Source organism: Athene noctua, chromosome 8 (assembly GCF_965140245.1).
Source record: "Athene noctua chromosome 8, bAthNoc1.hap1.1, whole genome shotgun sequence".
Lineage (NCBI taxonomy): Eukaryota > Metazoa > Chordata > Aves > Strigiformes > Strigidae > Athene > Athene noctua.
In genome coordinates, this window is record NC_134044.1 from 1199183 (window position 1) to 1222006 (window position 22824).

The 22824-nt window shown below is 46.4% G+C and overlaps 1 protein-coding gene across 2 annotated transcripts; it reads left to right on the plus strand.

Moving 5' to 3' along the window:
* The first annotated feature begins 245 nt into the window (after positions 1–245).
* ATG4B (autophagy related 4B cysteine peptidase) lies at positions 246–22229 on the plus strand. 2 transcript variants are annotated; one of them, XR_012634086.1, is made up of 14 exons: positions 246–418; positions 6472–6570; positions 7113–7184; positions 9187–9285; positions 10106–10207; positions 10993–11065; positions 12072–12151; positions 15352–15548; positions 16546–16624; positions 17323–17468; positions 18082–18138; positions 18431–18524; positions 20388–21244; positions 21940–22229. XR_012634086.1 is itself a non-coding variant. In XM_074912590.1 (13 exons), the coding sequence occupies exons 1-13, from the start codon at positions 409–411 to the stop codon at positions 20459–20461; spliced, it is 1182 nt and encodes a 393-aa protein (XP_074768691.1). In that variant the 5' UTR covers positions 246–408; the 3' UTR covers positions 20462–22229. The 2 variants fall into 2 exon arrangements, 1 of the variants encoding a protein (XP_074768691.1); XM_074912590.1 differs by having other exon boundaries at positions 20388–22229.
* Positions 22230–22824: the final 595 nt, after the last annotated feature.

Genomic DNA, 22824 nt, shown 5'->3' on the forward strand with positions numbered 1-22824 from the left:
GGGCTCGGCCAGGTCCGTACAACACGATGGCCGCGTCCGTATGCCGGAACTTCCCTGAGCGTGCGTGTTACGGGCCGCTTCCACTGGCGTCATGTGAGACAACCGGAGCCCCGACGCGCCGCCACGCCGCCTCCTCCAGGCCCGGCTCCGCTCCTGCCCCAGCACCGATCCCGTCTCCGTGCCTCCGCTCCGTACGGCAAAATGTCAGCCCCCAGCGCGCGGAGGAAGGCGCGCGGCGCACCGATCTGTGATGAGCACCGCCGACAGCCAACCGCCGCCGAGGTCGGCGGCGAACGGCACTCCCATTGGGCGAGCGCCGCTCTCGCGCCAGCAGCCGCGCAGGGCTGCGCCGGGGCGTATGTCTCGGTGGGGACGGCAGCGGCCGCAGCCCTCGGCGGGGCCGCCGCCATGGACGCAGGTGGGTGGCGGCGGCGGCCCCTTCCCGCGCCGCGGCGGGGGGTGAGCGGCTCTTTTCCCTCTCAGGAGCCCGCGGCCCGGCCCCGCGGCCGTTTGAGGCCTGTGGCTTCCCGGGGCGGCTCAGGCCCGGGCGGCCCGGCCTGGCCCGGAGCGGTGCGGCCTCTCCCGGCGCTCGGTGGTGCGGCGATGTCACCGCTCCCCCTCCCGTTTGCCGCCCCCGGGCACGGCCCTGGAACAGGGGTCCCCAGATCTGTGGGGGCCCGTCCCGTCCCCCTCCCCTGCAGGGTGCGGGAGAAGGTGGTGGTGGCTCAGGGCGACCCAGCGATGGCTCCGCTGGGGTCTGCCGCTGCAGGCCGGAGCCGAGGGGGAGCCCCCTCGGTAGGGGGATGAATCCCCCCTCCTGCCCTTCCCAGCCCGCCTTTTGCCGTCATTCTTAAAATTATCGTCGAGCTCTCCCACGGCGTTGGGCGGTGTGGCCTGGACGGGGCTGCCTGGGAAGCGAACCGGAGGGCGAGAGCTGTGGCGGGGTAGGTAGCCCTGAGCTCTGCTCCAGAGGCGCTGCGGCTGCCCTCTGCTGCGCCGAGGGGTCAGGAGACTCGACCGTTCATCCTGGCCCTTCATCGTCTTTACCGAGAGTGTTGGCAGAGCTGTTTGCGCTAGAGACTTTGTTTTCATACAAGGGGAGAAAAAAAGAAGCGTGTTGGTGCTTGGGTTGGGACTCAGTTCCTTCTAGCTTTCGTGTAGTAACAGCTTTCATCCACCCTCTGCAGAGATAAGTGTTGTTCCATAATAATGAACATTTTCTTGTGCCGCGTGAGCAAATCCTTCATACTGGGCGAGCATGAGTATGGGGAGGGAAGCCTTAGCTCTTATCTCTCCAGACTGCTGTCTTGACTTGGTTTTGTCCCTGGTGCAGGTGCTGCAGTTGTCAGTGTAGTCCCGTTGATAAGTGTCCCGACTTCCTGCCTGGCACCTCCTTGCACATCGCTGCATCCAGTCTTTCACGTCTGAGAACAAAACGCGTGCCAGCAAATGAACTTACACAACTTGAGCCGGGAGATATGTTTGTTTTTCCTCTGTGTAAGCTTTAGAAGGTTTATCAAGGGAAGTAAAACCTTGCTGTGATAGACAGTAGGGCTGGCTCTCCTCTGTGCAAACAGGAGGTGGGTCTCTGATCTTTGGAGCACCGAGAGCTCAAGCCCCTTCACTTCCAACCCTGCTCCTGAGACAGTCGGGTACCTGATGGCTCTGAGGTGTTTGCTCTGAGCCTCCAAGAAAGTGCCGCTCTCCAGTTGACTGGCTTTCCTCCCTGGCTGTGTCTTAACTCCTCGTTGTTGCTTAGATAAGTGAGATTTGTCTTGTTGAAAAAGCTTAGGGGAAAGAAAAGACTTAATCTTTCTTCTTCAAAGGCCAGAAGTAAGGGTTCAGGCTCATCGGTTATCTTTTTTCTAGGCCTTTTTCAGCAATGCAAAAAGGTTTACAATGAATTTACCTTCTCTTCTGGACTCTCTTGAAATATTCTACATCCAGTAGTGTTCCTCCTCTCCACTCTGCCTTGGGTGATGTACCTTTACCAGCTGAGGGATTTGATCCATCCGCCCCATTTCCGATTCTTTTGTGGCAGTGTGATGGGAGGCTGAAGGACTGGGGGAAGGTGTCTCTAAGCTCTTGCAGGTGCTGACTGAGGGCTGTTACAGTGTAGGAGAGAGGCCTCTCTAGAGACTGAGGGAAGCCCAGGAAGCAATTTGGAAGGGAGGTATTGCAAAGCCTCCTTTTCCTTCAGTGTAACACTTGCCATCTCTGCTTCACTATTTTGTATAAAAGTTTTTTTGACAAATCATCTAAGCTGTGCAGACAAACTGTTACCAAGATGATTGATGCTGAACATCAGCTGTTTGGCTGTGTAAACCACAGGGAAAATCACTTGCCACATTTCTATTTGGGTCATCAAAGATTTGACTTGTTATTTGTTTCCCAAAGTTGATAGAAAACCGAATAGTTTTGGTTTTGGTAAAGCAGATTAAGTTAGTGGCTGTCAAGGACTAGATACTTGATGTAAACACATATCTTGCCTTCAGCACATTTGCAAACTGACATCACCAGGCGGTGTCTGCTCCCCAGTGCCTGGCTGTGCTTCAGGGTTTATTTATGGGGGAGCTTATTACAAGTTGGGATAGCATTTTTAGCTTGGCTTTTTCATTGTGCAGCACAAGAATATAAGAAGGGAGGCAAGATTTCACCCTCTACCCTAATTCTGTGTATTGAGACAGTTTTTCTTGGTCTATATCAAGATGATACATAGTTTTTCAATAAACTTGCACATACTCATGTTTAGTAAACTGATGTTGAAAGTCGTTGACACTGCAGGCACGCGCTGGGTGTGTCAAAGGCTGATTCCTTGTGCTTCATACAAGGCAGGCTTTTGTGATGTGGCCTGTTACCTTGTAACTGAGTAGATTTAACCATGTGCCCAAAAGTGGAAAAGAACTCAAATGTTCAGGCTTCATGCTTGTATTTAATGCGGTTTTAGTTTGAATGCATTTACCTAGGCTGTTTAATATGAGTGTTTTCTGTAGTGGCGTGTACAAATCTTTGCCTTTTCTGTTGGGGCTTTCTAGAGAGGGTGTGGGATGAGGAGGTTTTCTGGGACACTGCTGCAGACCCCGTGGAAGGTGTGCCTGTGGGGCAGAGATCCAGCCAACCTCACATCATTCACAGCGTGCCCGAGGTTCCTGGAAAGCAAGGCTGCCTTTCTGAAGGCATGCTTTGCAGGCCTGAAACTCTTGGCTTTTTAACTATAAATCCACTGTGCACTGAAATAGGTTGAGCTGTTGTATTTGATGTGCACTTGGATTTTCTGCAGAGGCTGATGCTTTACTGTTCTGGATATTCAGAGGTCAGTATTTAAAATAGATTGAGGGCTTCTTGAAGGTGAAGTTTTGGAGTGCTGCCTGAGAAATTTGCTGATCTCACCTGACTTCTGGAGCTCTGAAGTGAGCATCTTCAGATAAGATTTCTGCTTGGTGAATTTCTGATTTTACTTATTTTCAGACCCTTTGCCTCTAACTATAAGAGGGAGAGAAAAGCTCCTGTGCAGACTGTGACACTCTTTGCACCCCTGCCTGAATTGTTTGAGTCCCACTGACTCGTATGTAGCTCATCTGGGCAATATCATAATTTTGAAAAAGTGCCAGAGCACATGAAGGTAGATGTTTGTAAAGGAAACACTTAGTGGCTTCAAGACTTGTGGGGAGTTTACTGCTCACATTATAATGTCATTGATTCTAACTGGGAGCAATCACTTGAATTTCCTCCCTGTGAAGGTGAAACCTTAACTCCTGCATTTAGCAGCTGTGCCTTTTCAGATGTTGGCAAGTATTTTCTTCCAAAAAAACCAACATGCTCACTAATGTCTGACCACATTTTTCAGATGCATGGCTGGACATACCGGACCTTTGCACAGAGTCCAGCTTTTGGGCATTCAGCTGAAGGACTGCAAGGCTGGGACTGTTCTCCCACACGTTCGGTGTCATGGCATTTGCAATTTTATATTCCCTGAATACACAGGTGGTCCAGCAGGCAGCCTTGGGATCCCTTCTGCCCACTGACCCCTTCCTCCCCTATCTTTGATTGAAGGGGAAAGACTCCAGCAGTCCATTTCCAGCACATTCTTGCTGTGAAGCTGCCAATTGCAAATCTTGTGCTTGCTAAGGACCTGGTGCCCTGTAAAATGTGTTTCTACAGGGGGTGTGACATTCGAGAACGTGAGGAAACAGTGTTAGGAAGGAGAAAGTGGAATGGTGGGTAGCTTGATATATTCTGTGTAGCATCCTTGTTTCAGTCATTTTATTTAAGCTCTTTCAGACTCTTTTGGCAGAGGGCTGGATTCATGGCAAGCTCAAGAACTGACAAACTACAAAATATTCCTTGGAGCTTTAAAACCTATCTAAGAAGTTCAGTTTTTATGCTAAGATCATACACTGAATTCTAAAAAAACCTAATGATTACCCTTCCTTTGAGCTCTCAGAATAAACTTGTAATGTCTCATCCCAAAGGGAAGCTTCTGAAAATTAAGGGAGAAAGTAGAAAGTGATGCACACTTGAAAACATCTGCAGAAGTCACATCCTTTCCTTCCCTGGAAAGAAATCTCAAACACTGAACAAGAAAGGGGGCAAAGCAAGCCAAGCTATTAAGTGAAGATAAACACAGAAGCATAGAGTGCTGGGGATTTGTAAAGTTTGGCTAGTATATGGTAAAGAAATTCTTAATTTCCCTGCTAAAGTTTGTTAGAGGAAAAGACTGAATTAATTTGCTGGAACTTTTCTGTGGAAGCAGAGTTGCTTTGCTTAGCTTGCTGTTGAGAAGTCACATCACAGGATGGGAATGGGAGCCTGTGGCCTTGTGCTGAGTGCCTAAATGTGCCTGAAAAAGACTTTTGGCCAGTTGACACAAGGAATGTGCTTTAAATCTTTTGGGCTAAGGTTAGGGCCAGAGTCTAATTCGAAATTTGATTTAGGAGCCTATTTTCATCTCTGCTTAAACAGTAGTTGGTCTTACTGATGGCGTCTTGCTGCTACTACTTAAGTATTTTCTTTGACATTTGGAGTTGCAATTTCAGGTCAGAGAGCCCAGGGCTAGAAGGCTGATGAGGTACCTACAGGAGGCTGGAATGTCTTGTGTAGCTTGTTTGGCCCAGCACAATGTGGAGTATCCTAGATGTCTGGAAGGAGGGGGAGCAGAACCTTGTGGTGACTTTCTGGAGCTATCATTGATGCACATCAGCCAAGTTGTTATTTACTGGTGTACCAGATGATGCTTTGGAAAACTAAGCAGGGAATGATTGGGAGAAAAGCTCATCTAAAAATGCCTTCTACTTGTGAGAAGGGTGAGGTCTGCTCTGTAGGCAGCACTGAAGAAAAGCAGAAGGGAAGCAAAAAGCAAGGTGTGCACTACAGAGGGTGGTGGCTCTCAGAGAAAGCGGGGCTGAGGTGGTTGTTTAGTCCGTTGCTCTGTTTTAAACTCATGTCATGTTACTGCAGATTTTATTGCATTTGCTGTGAGAGATATTTTCAATAGCCATTTTAACAGTTACAGAGCAGGCTGGTGAGTTCTGATTTAGATCTTATATAGGTGATTTGTTAAAGAATTGACACCTACAAAATTAGATGGTTCATTTCCAGGGTTCCCAGACCACTTTAAAGTGGTGCTTTATTTCCAAATACAGACCTAGTGAAGCACAGTTCATCCAACTCTCCTTTTTCCCCTCCTTGTCGCCTGTGCCTTTTGCATGAAAGCGTAAGCTGGCCTGATCCAAGGCCAGCCTGTGCTGCTGAATTGTTCTGTAGGGGTGATGTAAGAGGATGGATATCTAGGCACTGGTGGATGCCATGCTGTGAAGGAGTTTGTCTGTCTCCTGCGAATGAGCACATCTGTGCGCAGCTCTGTGTTCCTCAGATTTTAGCGTGACATCTGTAAAGGCAGTGCTGCTCCTCAAGCTGCAGGCTGTTTTCAGTGCAAGTGATGACTTCTCCTGGATTCATCCCTTCTTCAGAAGGGACTGACTTGCAGAGCAAGGTTTAGTTCCCATCTTAATGTGATCTGTGCTTTTTGTGGTACACCTCCACAAATTATATTATCTGGAAGAAGGATTTTAATCACTTCGCTCACTTGGAGAGAGGACCTCGATATCGTTGCTGGTGACATGCACGATGGTGCTTGTTCTGGTAAACAGACTGTAGCTGCCAGCGGAAGTCCTAGATGTTTTCTTGACTGACTTCTGTACCAGGCAGAACCTGGAGCTGACCTAACCTGGAAATCCCTCTGCTTTTCTGCTTATGGAGCAGCCAGGAGCAAGCCAGGGCTGCATCAGCTCTCTGTGCCTTCTGGAGTTGGTGGTTGCAGGGGCAGCCGTACTGTTTCTTGCCAACCAGAGCCGGGTGCTCTGGGTGTGTAAGTTGCTGGGCCACAGCAGCTCTGATTCTGTAGTTTTATGTGATTTTTAAAACGCAAGGAAAAGCTTCGAAAGGTATGTAATTTCTTCTTTCTCTTTCTAGCTACTCTTACCTATGACACTCTCAGGTTCGAATATGAAGACTTCCCTGAGACCAAAGAACCTGTTTGGATCCTTGGCCGGAAATACAGTGTTTTCACAGGTATTTTGCATTCACAATGCAACGTGCTCTAATGCTCCAGAGGACTTTGTTAGTGTTGAACTTTGCTTTCCAAGCAGCAAGGTGACTGCAAACCTTATAAGCACACTGCAGAGTCTGTTTGCTGTCAAAGCATGCAGACCATAACTGCCATGCTGCTGGCTGGCTGGCGATCCCTGCAGACTCTGGAATGTTTTTGTGCAGAAAGTTACTATACAGTAGTTACTGGGACCTGTGTCAGGAGGCCAGGATGGTTGAAGCAAAGGGATAGCTCAGGGGAAAGGCAAGAACAGGGTTTACTGCTTCATAATTTGCCTACGGCCATAGTGTCTTTGTGTTAACTGCAGCTATTTTGGGGGAAGAGGAAAGTTTCTTCTGCACAGCAGCACTGTCCTGTTCCTCAGCCAGATTTCGTCTTTCTGGTCATGCAGACTCTCTGAGGAGCAAAACACTGTTGTCGCTAGGGATGGTGAGCGGGAGATGGATTTAGCTGTGTTTGGTGCTGCCCTCATGTGCGTGTCTTTTTGATGCTGAAAATTTTTCAGAGAAAGAAGAGATCCTGTTGGATGTGACCTCCCGGCTTTGGTTCACCTACAGAAAGAACTTCCCTGCTATTGGTACGTGCTGTGGACAAGTCTAAGTACCTCCTGGAAATTATGATAATCCATTTATTTCTACCTGATAAAACAAGCATAATATTAATGCACTCCCATTTATAAGAATCTGAAATGCACTTCATTTAATTGATGGGATATACTTTTTGTTTATGTGATAATGAGAATTCCTCATCCCCTTTGGTATGAGGAATAACTGATTTTAAAAGGGACACAAGAATGAGTTTGGGAAGCCTACCTAGAAACGTCCTTTCTTTGAGCAACACAGTGTAACGTAAGTCTAACATGAAATATTGTTTAATGATGGTCTTAGGCTTGAAGTGGATGAAAACGATGAAAGCTAGAGATACGGTACAGCAATTATTGCCCTTGTGCATCTGCCCCAGACTGTTTTTAAGTGTCTGAAGTGGCTGTTACACTCAGAAACTGTAGTAATATGGGGACCATTTCCCAGTGAACTCGAAGGAGGATGTCTTTGTTCCTTAAGATGGTCCATGGTCTCTGCTGTGGTTTGGTTTTGTGTACTGGGTGGAAGGTGTATCGAGATCTGAGCGCAGGTGAATAGGATTCCAAGCCCCATCTGTGTCACCACTGTCAACATCATCCCCAGCAGTCAGTGGGGAAAATAGCTCGGGTTTGGAAAAGACACTTCTTGGTAACTGGTCCTTCTGGCTTGTTCTGTTCTTTCTCTACTGGGAAACACTTTGCCTAACAAGCTATGAGATGTTTTTGATGCATTTAATCCCTTTAAATTCACGTTTGTGAGCCATAGTTAAACACACGTTTGCAAATGAAGGGTTAACGTGTTTATGGCTCACAAACACCATTGGGGTTTCTATATGAGTTATTAAAGGGTGGGGAGGTGAAAAGAAATCCCATTTTCTGAGTCATTTCCCATTTACAGTAAAGATACGATTTGCATGTCATACAGTAGATCTTTTCCTTTTTTAGTCTTTTTTTCTCCCAGGCATCCCCTTTATTGTTGGCCACTTCTCTGTGCTTGCCCACTTTAATACTGTAAGCCCTTCAAGAGGGTAAGGAGAATGTCTTCTGCTAATTTTGTAAAGCATTATCAATTTTAGATGCTGTATATGTTGTAAATTGCTGGCAAAATTATAGAAGATAACTGCTGACTGTCCAGAAGTTGATCGAATAGTTCTCTCGGGTGGTTTTTCTCTCCCTATGCTTTTTCATGCAAAGTAGTTGCACAGGATCAAAAAAAGAAAGCAGCGTTACAAAGAAGCTACTTCTAGCAGCTGTGCTAAGGCGCAGCTGACTGCATGCTTGTAAGACAGCTCACTTGCTGTGGTCACACTAAACATTTTATCTATGAAACTTGTAATAGTAGCCAGAGCTTCAGTGGAGGAGCAGCAGCTTCCTTTTGAAGTTCTGTCAGGGAAGTGCTTCCAGCCTTGAGGCCTTTGTCTCAGACTTTCCAGCGTGAGCTAATACCCAGCTTATTCTTTGATATTATGTAGGATGTGGGGTTTTTGTTGCTCGGGTGGGGGGTTTTTTGGCCTATGTTGTTTACTTTGGAATTTCATCCAGTCATAGCTGCTTATGATGTAGGAATGCCTGAGGACTGGTTTGTTTTGCGTGATGAGTTGTCCTCTCAAGATGAGGACTACAAGAAGTCGCCTGTAACAAGCACCTCTGTGTAGAAATGTGTCTCTGAATCAGGCTGGGAGTCTGCAACTAGGTTCAAGTGCTGTTGTGTTCCTGAGAAATTCAGCTATCTTTCTATTTGAGTTGTTTGGATTTGCTTTTGAAGTTTTTTTTCTCCTTTCAGTTAGTGTTAAAGGGGTTGGTTTGTTTGTTTTTAAGGGATTCCAATAAGTTACTCACTGATAACTACCCTTTTGTTTCTCAGCCTTGGGTACATGAGCTAAGGTTTGCTGTCTGATTTCTTGGGTGAACCTGCTATCTGTGCAGACTTAGAGAGCTTTCATATCTTCCCCCTCTTGTCTGTTTTACTATTCATTACATTTTCTGTCCTCATTTACAGGAGGAACTGGTCCCACATCTGATACTGGCTGGGGCTGTATGCTACGGTGTGGCCAGATGATATTTGCTCAGGCCTTGGTCTGCAGGCATTTGGGAAGAGGTAAACCCACGCAAAGCCCATACTGACTCCCAGGGCCATGTACTTCCACAAGTGCGGTACTTGTAAGGACAGCAGATAACAAGGGCACAGCTAGGAATTTCTGAGGGCTCTAACTTTTCCTTTAGTCTTCTCAAGATCAGGGCTATTGAGAGAACGGTCTACTGGAAACCGTCCAACAGGTTTTTCCCTGCTGTCTACAACTCTACATAGATATAGTTGTATAAGCCTTCAAGCAGAGCCCCGTAACGTATGGGTTAAATCCACTGAAGTCAAGCATGTACTAGATTTTTCTTGAAAGATTTTTTATATAGCTGAAGTTTGAAACAACTTAGTAGGTTGATGCTTGTTTATAGTTCAGTTTTGTCACAAAGTCCTCACTTACTGAGTTTAGTTTTCCTCTCCCTGTTCTTGTGCTTGACTCATGCTTGGTCTGTAAGCAGCTATACCAGAGCATTTTTTTTGACGCTTGATGGCCTTTGAATTTTTGGGGGATGACTTTTGTAGTGAGGTCACCTGTTTTTTCCCAGAATATGTAGCTCACTCCTGTCAATGAGAAATTATAATCCTGTTTCCCATCTGTGGGTTAGAGGTACAATTTCTGGTATTTGTTTATTTGATTTTTTGTGGGTGATACTCCTTTATCTTAGCTGTGAGAATGCTTACTTTTCTTTTAAAATTAATCCTTTAGTGTTGGGAATGCCTTGGATGCCTAGTAATAAGATAGCAACATGAAAATCAGGTCAGCTGATTGGTGCACAGGGGGGGTCTAGTTGCTAATAAATACCATGTTTTGTTTCCTATATCCCCTTGTCTGTCTTAGACTGGAGGTGGATAAAAGGGAAGAGGCAGGTGGATAATTACTTCAATGTTCTTAATGCCTTCATTGACAAAAAAGACAGCTACTACTCCATTCACCAGATAGGTAAGAGTCTGGATGCCGAAGAGTGTGGAGATACTCAGTCTGTGTTTCCCATGAGTGCAGAACATCACTCTGTGTTGTTTTACTAGCTTAGCCAAAAAAAACCACCAATGGGTGAGTCAGGTAGTACATGTATTATGCTGCTTGTTTTCTCATGTCATGTAAAACTGCCACTCTTTATTGTGGATTATGATGGATTTTTCTTCTTGTCTCCATTAAGGCTGTCAGGTTTGCCTAATGCTTTATTATTAATGTTATATTCAGCATCACTTTCCATATCCTAGCTAAGGTGAGAGAAACACATGTGGTTGCTGTTCTCACTAGGACCTTGTCATATGAGAATATTGTTGAGCGAAGAAATTCTCAGAAGTAGCAAGTGGACTAAGGAAGGATCTCACTTTGATATAAATTTCCCCGGCAAATAAAAGAGAAGCAGCCTGTTCCAGTTTTTCCTATAGGGTGTTAAGGCACCTATAGCTTCAGCGAACAGAACTTCAGGTTACAGGGGTGGTCTGGTAATCAAACACCCCAAGAAAAATTTCTTTGGTAGCATTGCCTTTTGAACTTTTGTGTTATTGCATGCTGGGGAAAGGATTTCCTTTACAGTCCTTCAGAATGTGCTTCCCTCTCCCATCTACACTAAGATACCCCATGAAAGGGTAGATTCTGCTGACTCAAAAACATTTCCAAGTGACATTTCTTCCCTATTAAATACAAACTGTTTAGGAAGGGACACAGTGCAGGTGAAATTATTTGCTAAATTATTTTGTTTTTTTCTTGTGATGCAGCCCAGATGGGAGTTGGAGAGGGAAAATCCATAGGTCAGTGGTATGGACCAAACACAGTCGCACAGGTGCTCAGGTAAGTGCTACGTTTTCCTTTTATATCTTTTGAACCACACAGTGGAGCCATTTGGGTTGTAGTACCTCCTAGCACAGGTTGCTGCCCATGGACTGAAGTGCAACTGTATGTTTTAATGCTTGACCTTATCGACCTGCTCAGGCAGGAACTTGAAGGGAGCCCTTCTGTTGTTTAGATGCTGGCAGGATGTGAGAGAAAACAGATTTCAGGACAACCCCCAGAAACCTCTCTTCCCATCCCACAAGAAGTGTGCTTGCCACTAGAACAGAGTGCAGTACTCTGCAGCAGACCAGAAGCAAGTGTCAGAGTAGATGATTGTTGCCATCGTTTGGATCTCTGCTAGCCTCCAAGTTGCCTCTGCTGACCTGACAACAGTGTCATTATCAAAAAGCTGCCAGTGATCCATCACTAATGCATTAGCAGAGGAAAGCTTTAATATTTGCTGCCTGGGTTCCATGGTGACGGGCAGAGGATCAGAGCGGTGCTGGAGCATGGACTGCCTTTAACTGGGACACACGTATTTTGAGAAACATTCTCTTTCCTGTCACTGTTCTTCCCTTGCTTTGAGCACGTAGCTCCCTGGAACAGCCAAGATTGCCTACAAACAGCTTTCCTGGGTCAGACCGTATGCTGAGTTAGCCCAGGATCTGGTATAGGTGATCAGGAGATATGTACAGAAAGTAAAAGTAATTTTTAAAATTTATTACTTTTTAAAAATTCTGTCTCACTTTCTGGTAACCAGCAGTTATTGGATTTGACTTGGAGATTGTGTCAGCTCTGTTGTACTTAGTAGCTGCTGAGGGACAAATTCCCAAGTGTGGTCCCTGTTTATTCTTCCAAGCATAATAACTAGTGACAAGGAAGTATACAACTCTAATACATGTATAAGAGCATGCTTTGCAGCATCATTGATGACAGCCAGTCTCTTCTAATCCAGTTACTCCTCTCTGATACACCAGCATCGTTGTCTTGTACTTGCTTAATTTTATTTTTAATTTTCCTGTAGAAAACTTGCAACTTTTGATACATGGAGTTCACTGGCAGTACATATAGCCATGGACAACACAGTAGTGATGGAGGAAATCCGTAAGTATCACATGGAGGAGGAATGTGGTGCATCCTCCGTCAGCAAGGAGCCAGAAAAAATCTGAAGAGTATATAGTAGTACAACACAACAAGCATGATGTAAATGTTCTGTCTTAAAGCTGTGGCCAAGCTGCTAAAAGCAGATAAGAATTGCTGTTCCAGGGCAAGGAAGCCCCTTGTTTGACTTTTGCTTCACGTGATAAAGCCTCTGACTTGGCACTGTGGCCTCTGGATCTGGAGAGAAGGTCTGGTGACCTTCAGATAATAGGTGGGAGCTGCTTGGAAGGTAGTGTCAAACTTGTTTATGGCCACAAGTAGCGAGCAGTAAATGGCTGCTTCCTCTCTCGTATAATGGAGTAGGAGTGTCTCTGCTATTAGGCAGAGTAAGAAAACTAGAACAGATTGCTGAAGAGGAAAATGAACAAAATTCATGAGGGTGGGGGAGGAGAAGAAGGGAAACCATCTCTGGAATGGACCTCTCATCGTTTAAGCAATGTTCACTGGTTGTTTCGGGGTTTCTTTTGTTCTTCCTTGGTGCATCCTGACAACAGGCTGGCTCTGGAGGCTGAGCAGCTCTGCAACGTGTTCATCCCCAGCATGCTTGCTCAGGCTGTGGTGCCACAGTAACCAAAGCTGAATGCTTGCATTGCTGGTTGCTGCAGTCCTGCATAGTCCTGGCCACACAAGCCTTCCCTTTGCTTGCTTTAGACTAACTCATGAGGCAGCAAGCTTACACAGCACAAAACCGTGCAATGTTTTCTGCCAGCCTGGTGTTCTGAAACAGCACGTAGAACAGTCCAGTAGGCACTGCAGCTGGTGCAAGGTTACAGGTGAGGTTGTGGCAGGCATCATTTTAGCTGGCTTCGGCTGCCGCGGAGCCAAAATCAATTAACAGGCCTAGAGTGCAGGACAGTCACTTTACAAAGTCACATCTTGTCAGGTAGTCTCAGTTGAGTGGCCAAGAAACAAAGGATTGGATTGAGAAGTGCCTGCCTAACCTTAGGTACACATAGTCCTGTGAAGGTACGTGCTGATGGCCACAGAGGCCAGCAGGAACACAGAAATTGAATTTATCTTTCATCTTTAGCCTGAAAACATTATTTCTAGAACTGAAACATGCTGCCTGTGAGGGTTGGGTGTGCTGCAGGCTCTTGTCTGTGTGCCACTGAGTGTTCAGCACTGACACTGCTTCAAGTAATGTGTCCATGCAGCTTGTAATGTGGAGGGAGTGTTTGTTTATTTTCCTCAAATGTAAATCATAATGTACTTGTTCAGGGCCGAAAATCACTGTATCAGTGGGTCTGATGTGTTCAGTGTCTGTAGGTATGTGTTATGTATCTTGTGGCCCAAACATCTGTCGATAGTGAAGCATTCAGAAGTTAATGCTGTTTCATACATCTGTTAAATTTGGTCACTAATACTGTTCAGCCTAAAGTTCATAGGAACTGCCTTTTGTTACATCAGTGAAGAAACATCCATCTTTATCCCTTTTGAGTCAGCCTGTTGTATCAGAAAGGGGCTCTTGGTTGAGCATTGGAGAATCCTGTGCATCATTAAGGTGCTGAGAAACCAAGACAGTAAAGCCAGTACCTGACAGCAGCAGCCACAGCAGGAGAGATGTGTCAGATCTGTTGGAATACGTTTGCAGTAAATGGTTTGGATTCAGCTGGGAAGCTTTAGGCAGGTTCCACTGCGCTGTGGCACCATAACACTGCAAAGCCTGCCAAAGAAGCAAGGTGAATTTGGTCTGTGCCAAGCTCCCTATTGTTTAAACTTGGGTTAAATATGTTCGTATATCACAGCGCAGGATTGCCAGTTGCTTTGCCTGATGAGGAAACCTGCAGTGACACTCCGTTCAGCAACAGCCCTGGCTTGGCAGCTGGTTGCAGATCATCAGAACAGTCAGGCGACCACACCACCCCCACCCCCCCATGGTCTTTACTGTTTTAACAGGATAAATCACTGCAAATAATTACTTCCCATTTTCTCAGGACCTCCAGTAACTGTGCTGTCTGTGCATGAGAGATGCACACATACACCTTTTCCCTCCTTGAGGGACAGTATAGGGAGCAACTGCAAACTCTTCAGTGCAGTTTGTCTCTCATACTGAGGCTTTAGATCAGAGTCCTGTTTCTTCTAACCTTGCGTGTAACATTCTCATTGTTCAGCTGGGTTTGAAGCTTTTAGCAGTGAGCAAACATCCTGCTGAAATGGCTGGTGATGAAGGTGTTCGTTTACGCTGTGTTCTACCTGCTAGAGTGTCCTGGTATTCAGATTAGGTCTGGAATAAATTAAATAAACCTCTGGCATTTTGTCTAATTGCCTTGGCTTCCTGATTAAAGTGCTCTGGGTTTCTTTGGGGGTTGGGTTGTTTTCTCCACATGCTCAGCAAGTAATGAAATTGGCCAGTGAGACAGGTAGGCTTGGAGATGTTTCTGGGCCAGAATTTACATAACCTGATTGCATTACAGCCTGGCTGTACGTTTGTCAAGCCTGTAGAATGAGAATGCATAGTGCTTATGTCATGCTTGCACTCTGAGGAGTTTTACTGCCCCATATCTTACAGGGAAAGGTCGTGCTGGAAGTGCAGTGTTCAGTGATCGTCTGCTTTAGGTCTCTAAAAATGCTTCTGAAAGATCCCACAGTAGAGTTTGTGAAGGCTCTAGTGAACTTTAGGAAAATCACAGCTACTCTAGAGTGACACCATGGGTGACTATTTCCTGTGTTAAGCCATAACACTTTCCTAGTTCAGTTCAGCTGTCTTCATATCCTCCATGAACTCCTCTGGAGTTGAACACTCCTGATTTTTCTCTTTGTGCCTACACACTTTGTGAATTCAGGACTCTTGCCTGACTTCCTAATCAACTCGTTCAACTTTTTTGGCACAGATTGTTGCTTAGCTGCTTACCTGCTAGAAGAATTTGCATTTTAACGGCCCACCAGATGGTGGCTGTGAGTACAGCATGCTTTGGCATAATCTTGATGTAAGCTTAGATGAAATGCTGAACTCTACCAGAAGCCTGGCAGGGAGTACGTGCATCACATGATCCCAGCACTGGACCTCTTTAAGCTTTTGTTTTTATTAAGCGCTGTAGGCTTTTAGTAAATGGCACCTGTTGATCAGAGCTTGAATAGAATTATTCAAGGCCTAGAAACAGAGGTTATTTCTGATGCTTTCTGCTCATGTTCCCTTTCTGTAGGGCGGTTGTGCCAGTCCAACTTTCCGTGTGCTGGAGCTGCAGCATGCCCTGCTGTGGAGTCAGACGTACTCTATAACGGGTACCCAGAGGAAGCGGGGGTTAGAGATAGGCTCTCACTGTGGAAACCATTGGTGCTGCTGATACCTCTCCGCCTTGGGCTCACAGAGATCAATGAAGCCTATATTGAAACACTAAAGGTAGGGGATCTGGAGCTGAATTCCTGGTGTTCTGATGCTTAAGGACTCTGTTGTCAATTAATTGATTTCTGTAATTTGGTTTTGGGGCAAAATTACTCAGAAGTAACTGTCCTATTTGCAAAAGATATGTTTAGAGATAATCCTTGTCAGAGTTCAGGACATGGGTTCTTGCAGGCTATAGTCAGGAAAATGTGGGAGTTTTGGGGAGTTGGGGCTTTTTTGGTTCGTTTCTTTTTTGAGGATCTTACTTCTCAACTTAATCTCAGTCCCTCTTTGCGTTTAGATGGTACCAACCTGCTGAAGCATTTGTTCAGCACAGCTGTACTGTGTTTGGTGGCAACCTGAGCATTAATGAATGTAGTGTTGCAAACTCCCTGTGGCTCTGCTGGAGCTTGTACTGCAGACTGAGGCTAGAAGCTGGCAGACAGTTGCAGGTTGGGTATTGGGAGGCTGCAGAATTTAGGGTGTGCAGAGTATGTGTGCAGGACAGGGTGCACATTGTCTTGTCCTCATGCTAGCAAGCTCTGAGCTGCACAGGTAAGAGAGCTCCAAATTCACATGAGGTTACTTGCCCTTAACTCAGTAGATGGTGCCTGGATACTGCAGCTGGATAGGGAACTTAGACTGTTTCCTCCCAGGAGCACTATTGCACCCTGATGACAGCTTCAAGGGATCTTGCCACTCACTGCAGCAGAGCCAGGACTTACCCCGACTGGGTCCTGGAGTAGTGCTGCTTCTTCCATTTGGTTCACCTGTGTGTTCCTGTCAACAGTTAAAAGTGTTTCTGAGCTGCTTCTGTGTCCCTTGAAGGCCCTGTGTTGCAGCCTTCAGCCTTCCTGAAGGAGCTTCTCTCCAGAAACGGCTGTTTCTGCTACTAGAGTTGCTGATTTTCAGTGTCCCTGTCTTTCTTTCCCACTGCATTTTTGGATGTTTGCCTTTGTTGCCACCTGCTGTCTCACTGTCTGTCAGCTGTGTGTTTTCTGTATTGCTTTTCCAGCACTGCTTCATGATGCCCCAGTCCCTGGGAGTGATCGGAGGGAAACCAAACAGTGCTCACTACTTCATTGGCTATGTAGGTGAGTGCCCAGAGTACTGCAGAGACTTTCCAAGCATCTATCCCCAGCTAAAAAATGCTTGAGCAGTAGAGCTCTCCTGCTTGGTCTGTCATGCATGCTGCAGGGTGGTTCTTTCCTGCTGGAACTGTAGAAGGCTGCTGTGACTGAACCTCTGTGCAAGGATGATGTAGCTTTGAGCATTGGCTGTAGTACGGGCTGTGAACTTCCACAGTGTAATGCTAAATGCTGTCTGTAAAGCGGTGTGCATAGAGACTTCTTCCTACACCCAGAGCCGACCCTCCCTTTGGGGGCTTGGCTGGATTTAACTGTCCTTTAGTTATCCCCTTCCTGAAACCCTACAAATTGTTGTCCTTTTACTCTCCTTCTTCCCTCTGATTTTCTCTCTGCCTGAGACCTCAAGCTGGTTGTGCTTTGGATTTCTGGGGCCTACCTGAGCTTACACAGGACCCTGGAAGGCATGTGCAGGAACAGTATCCAAACAGTGCCTGTGCCTTGATCCCAGGGTGTCGCTGTGGAGTGGCCACTGTGGTTCTGCTGGCAGCTGCCTCTTTGCCTGGATGAGAAGCATTTGGGCAAGTGGCTGAAAGCGAGTTGTCCCTAGAATGTGGGTTCCTTTGTGGGGTTACAAGAGCTGGCTCTGTCATCGCTCTTCCTTGGCATGGTTCCTCCTGTTGATGTCTCCTTGCCTCTCTGTCCAGGTGAGGAACTCATTTACCTGGATCCCCACACCACGCAGCCTGCGGTGGAGCCCAATGACAGCGGCTGTCTCCCCGACGAAAGCTTCCACTGCCAGCACCCTCCCTGCAGGATGAGCATTGCCGAGCTCGACCCCTCCATTGCAGTGGTGTGTTCCTGCTGCTTGTTTCTGATAACTGAAGGAACAGTGTGGTGGTCCCTCTGTTTCACAGCTGTCCCCTTCCCCAGGGAACTGGCAAAGGCAGCAGTGATGGGTTGGATACTCCACAGGCATGCTGTACTCTGGGCACCTGCTGCCGTGGGTTCCAGTAAAGCTGGTGAAGAAGCTCCTTGCACAGGAAGCGGTTTGGTACAGGGCAATTAAAATGCATGGCAATTAAATATCATTCCTCATGGGGCAGTATCCTTCTCTCAGGTTTAGTTTGGGCTTTGACTCCTGCCTTTTAGTGGGTGGATCTGAAGCCGTGTTCTGATTCAGTGTGGCTTGTTCCCGCTTCCTTGTGGGTTATTTCGGCCCGATTTTCATTCTGCAATAAAGCAGAACATTACGTTGATGATTCCAACACTTGGATAGTCTGGTCACATCAAGCATATGGGGGGGTGTTCAGTTTAACAGGGCAGTGTAAGCCACAGTTTTAAAGCAAGGCAGTTAGGTGTTTTAACTGCTTGCAGTCCTGGTTGTGTTGCTTGGCATTAATACAAGGCTTTAAGACTGAAGTGATCAATCTACAATATAGAAAGATTTTTTTTTTTTTTTTCAGGGCTTTTTCTGCAACACAGAGGAGGACTTTAGCGATTGGTGCCAGCAAATCAAAAAGGTTTGTGTTTATATCATTGGGAAAGGAATATAGGGTATTGTCTAGTTTCCAAACCACTGCACAGAGACCATGTTCTCTGCAGCATGATCCCTCTCTAAAGCACATGAAAACAGTTTATTAAACTAGCAAAAAGGGCGTAGCTCTGGAATTCTGTTGATGATGCGAGTCAAAGATTTGAGAAACATTTTTTCAGCTGCAGTGAAGTCCCAACAGATCATTATTACCCCTTAAAGACCCAGTGCACTATTAGTACAGAGTTGTTGGTTCTCATGGCTCTACTCTTGTTCCGCAGCTGTCCCTGGTAAGAGGAGCGCTGCCAATGTTCGAACTGGTCGAACGCCAGCCGTCACATTTCTCCAACCCCGATGTCCTGAATCTCACACCAGGTGAGGCCATGCAGGGAGGTAGAGCCAAGGGTGAGCTGGTCCCTTTGGTTTTCCAGAAACTGTGTGGAATTGCACAGTGACTTTTAGTACATTCCTGTACTGCCTGGAGTTTGATCTGGAGCTCTTGGGTCAATTGATCTACTTCTTTGGCTTTCAACTGCGGTTTGCAAGTGTCTCAGGATGATTTTTAGAATGAGTCTGTGAATGGTGATGATGATGACTGAGGGGAGAAAAAAAAACAAGTTCATGGGCTATCGCAGCAGTGTGAATCTGATTTGTAAAAGGATGCTTGAACGAATCAAAAGGGTCCCTTGAAAAGGCTGAAAACTGAGTTTCTAGGTAATGAAAATGGTCAAAGACAGGGGTGGTCAAACTTAGTTCCAGTGTAAGGCACTCCTTCCCTGTGCATGTGCCTCTACCAGTGCAAAAAGGAACAAGTGCTGGGGCAGTATCTTGGCTGTCAGGCTCTGCTTATCATGTTAATAGCGTGCACAAACGTTGCAGGAGGTAAAGGGCCATTGACAGCGTCTGCCTAGAGCAGTGAGTATGCGTGGACAAACCTACCCTGTCACCAGGCATTGGACTGTGTCCTCTCACTTGCATCCTGCACCCTGTGCTTCCTTGCTATCTCTCTCCCTTAGCATGAACTTTCAAAGCCTTCCTTATCTCACTATCCTTTTCTGTTAAGAATGCTTGATTCCCTTTAAACTGTCAATTGATCCTCGCCTGTATTAAATTGTCCCTAATTGATGCCTTTCTTACCCCTAAAAATGTTTTTGTAATGGACTTATTCTTTTTCCTCTTCCCTATCTTGTGGAACTCCCATCAGCTAATGGCTACTCTGTCTCTTAGTTCTACACCTCGCTAGGAGGAGTACCTATACTTTCATGACTGTCCAGCCCCTTATTTTTCTCAGCTAGTTGAGTTCTCTATGTTACTTAAGTGAAAGGGGCCACTCCTCTGAGGAGCACCTCTGGAAATTGTACTGCCAGCACTCATGGGCACTGCAGTTTGATCAAAACCAGTGACACTAAGCATTTGCACACTCTACTGTGGGATTAAAGCTTGTCACAAAATGTTCAAGGTGGCTTTGCAACTTTGCATTTCTCTGTCCCCAGCCATCATTTATTGCAGTTTAGCTTTTGGCTGGCTGGTCTGCCAAGTCCAGCAAGTGCTTTTTTGCAGACTGAGTCAAAGTAGGTTTCTCCTTTACTTCTTCAGTTTGCCCGTATGTTCTCACCTGAATTTCCCCTGTGGTAAAGTTGTTTTGCCTTTAGATATGTGCTCCCTCCTTACCACAGAGTTGGAAGGATGGACAGGAGGGATCAAGACCATTACCTTTCCTCACAAAATGGACTGTACTAATTGCTTTTTGGGAGAGCACATGTTGTGTGATTACATTCCCCAGTAGTTGATCAAAGGCAACTATAGCATTAAACAAGTCTTTAATACATGGGGGGGGAAAGAAATGTTCCCATATCGCTTAATTGGGCCAGAAATCTTCATGGATATTAGTCCAGACCTGGGCAAGTTTTCCTGTTTTGAGCCTCTTGAGGCAGAACGGTCTCCTAAGAGCTGCTGCATAAGAAGGTTGTACAAAACAGTCACAGCACAGTTGCACTGCACCAGGACTGTGAAACATGGCACCATATAATTCTTCCTGCACGCCATATAATCCTCTCCAGTGCATTTTCCATGCTACTGTCATGTTCTCATCCCTCCTCAGAGCCTTCATTCAGGTATGTCACTGGGTCTCTTGGAACTTGCAGACTCTCAAATTCTGCTGCCTTCTCACTGCTGGTCTCACTGACGCTGAGCAGTCAGTGCATCCCATGGAGGTAGCACTTTCTTTTTCTCTTGCAGACTCCTCTGATGCTGACAGATTGGAAAGGTTCTTTGACTCGGAAGATGAAGACTTCGAAATCCTGTCCCTTTGAAAACAAATAGGAAACTGACTCTGCAAATTTGTGTTATGTGTGGGGAGAAGTGGGGGGAGGGAAGCTCCTTCGAGAGCCTGGGGCTACCGGTTTTCATAGGCGCTTGCTGCCATCCCCGCCTCTTGTCCATCCTGGCATTCTGTGCAGCCTCTGAGCGGAGTGCGCATTGTCTGCATTGGGATGAAGAACCGAGTGGGTGTTAGAGCCTTCTGGCTGGAGTCAGAATTTCTCGGCAGAAGACAGTTGCTGGAAGTGGATGCAGTGGTGCTTAGGAGTTCAAAGCCTATCTGTTTCATCAGCAGGTCAGCTGGCCTTCTAGGGGAGGCACAGAAATCGTTAGAGCGCTCAATCCTTCCATGGGGACTCCCCTCTGAAGCTTAAATAGAGCCGCCATCGTTTAGCAGGTGAAATGTAGAGTTAATTCCTTTAGCAGCTTCTCTTCTCACTGGCCAACTTGGACTGCAGCTCACAACGCAAATGAACAGCAGACGTGTCCCAAGAGGACAGCTGTGAAGCCCTGGGAGTGCAGGTGGCTGGGCTTCCTACAGTACAACTCCTGCTCATGCTTTCCAGTACACAACGCTTCCTCGCAGGTGTAGTACCCCTCTCCTGCTCACATCCCATGAAAAGGAAGTTGAGGGAACCTACAAGTGACTGATAATTCAATAAGCGAAAGGCTGTCTGGGAAGGTGCGGAGCAGGCGTGTGCTGGTGGGGAGGAACAGCTCAATCTCGGTTTAAATAACAGCAGAATGGAAGAACAGAAAATGCGTGTTCTTGCTCGGTGAGTTGATAAAGCATTGTGCTTCTACAATGGATTAATCTCTACAGCAAGTATCTTCAGGAAATCCACTCTGAGCAGAGAACTGGATTCTATAGTCCGGGGGGGTGGGGAAGTAGTCCACAGCTGGGAGAGGCAAGACAGGACAACTGAGATCTGCCAGTCGTGTGCCTGTGCCCCAGCGTGCTGGCATGGCAGCTAGGGAATTAATCCTGTCGGTACCAAAAATGTGAGCTAGAAAATTCCCTGAGGTGTCCTTGGTGGGTTGTTCAGCAGTTCCTCCAACTACTCCTGTTAGACATTCCCCTTCCAAAACAGAAGAGGGGCCTGAAGGCCGAGTAGGCTCCCTCGCTGCATCGGTACCTTTCCCTTTTGTGTCCTGCCTGCTCCCCATCCCTTGCAGAGTGTGCACAAAGGTACTGTAGGAGCTAACCTGGAGAAACCCATTTCAAGTAAACATCCCAAAGAGGGCAGGAAGGACCAGAATGCCTTGAGAAGGTCCACATAGACTGGAAATTTTAGCTACTTTAAGATGATAGCTCTGCCTGGGGCCCTTCTCCACATAGAATTCAGAGAAAGGTAAACCGTGGAGGAGAGCTATCTTAATGCAAACTGCAACAGAAGTTGCTGGAGTAGTCTCCTTCAGGCATGCTGCAGATTGCAAACCTGTTTACAAGGCTTTCTTTTTGTACGTTTAGGATTGGAACCTGTCAGTTGATGCTTTTGTGCCCAAAGGGTGGTGACAGCTGGCTAGAAATGACCCATTTCCCCCGTGACTGACCTACTGATGCTCTAACTGTCCCTGTGCTATCCAAAAGCAGAGGTTTGAACTGGGAACCACAATGCTTCTGTCACAAAATTATTATTTGCTGCTTTCTGCCTGCTTCTCCTCTTCTCTCTTGTAGTTAGGGGAAGAGGCAGCAGAGGAAGTGGGGCTGTGCTCCACTTTGCTTTCAATTTGTATCTGAATAAACCGATCTAAAATCTTTGCCTGTCCTGATATTCTTGCACATCAGCTGAAGGTGGTGGCGGATGGTATCTAGTAACGCTGCAGCACGGTTGGGAATGCTGTCAGAGTGACTGCAGTTTTTACCCTGTTAGGGCAATGAAGGCAGATGGAAGCAAAAGTTGAACTGTGCAGCCGTGACTATCTTCATTTTGGTGTATCTGACAGAACAGGCTGGCTGCTTGGGACTGCCAGAGGGTGAGCACCTGCAGACATGTTGGCAGAAAAGGAAAAAACACTTCCATAGCAATTCTGCTACTTGCATTTTAAGCAGCACAGCATCTCCCTGCTTCTAAAACAACGTAAGGCCTTCCGAGACAGGACACGCTTTTTTGGTGAGTGTCTATGTGTGCTTTTGAGGTAGAGGGGAAAGAACCAAGCAGAAGCTCAAAAGTTTTTGCATTGGTAGGTGTAAAGTAAAACTTGTTTCTTTACTGTTTATCTATTTAACTGATAGCTTTCTGTAGCATCAGTTTCCAGCTAGCCTTTGAAGCACCAGCTCTGAGGTATTAAATGTTACAGAAGTAAGCGTAGTCAATTCAGCAATTATTTTTCCTGTTCTGCTGTGCAACAGCAG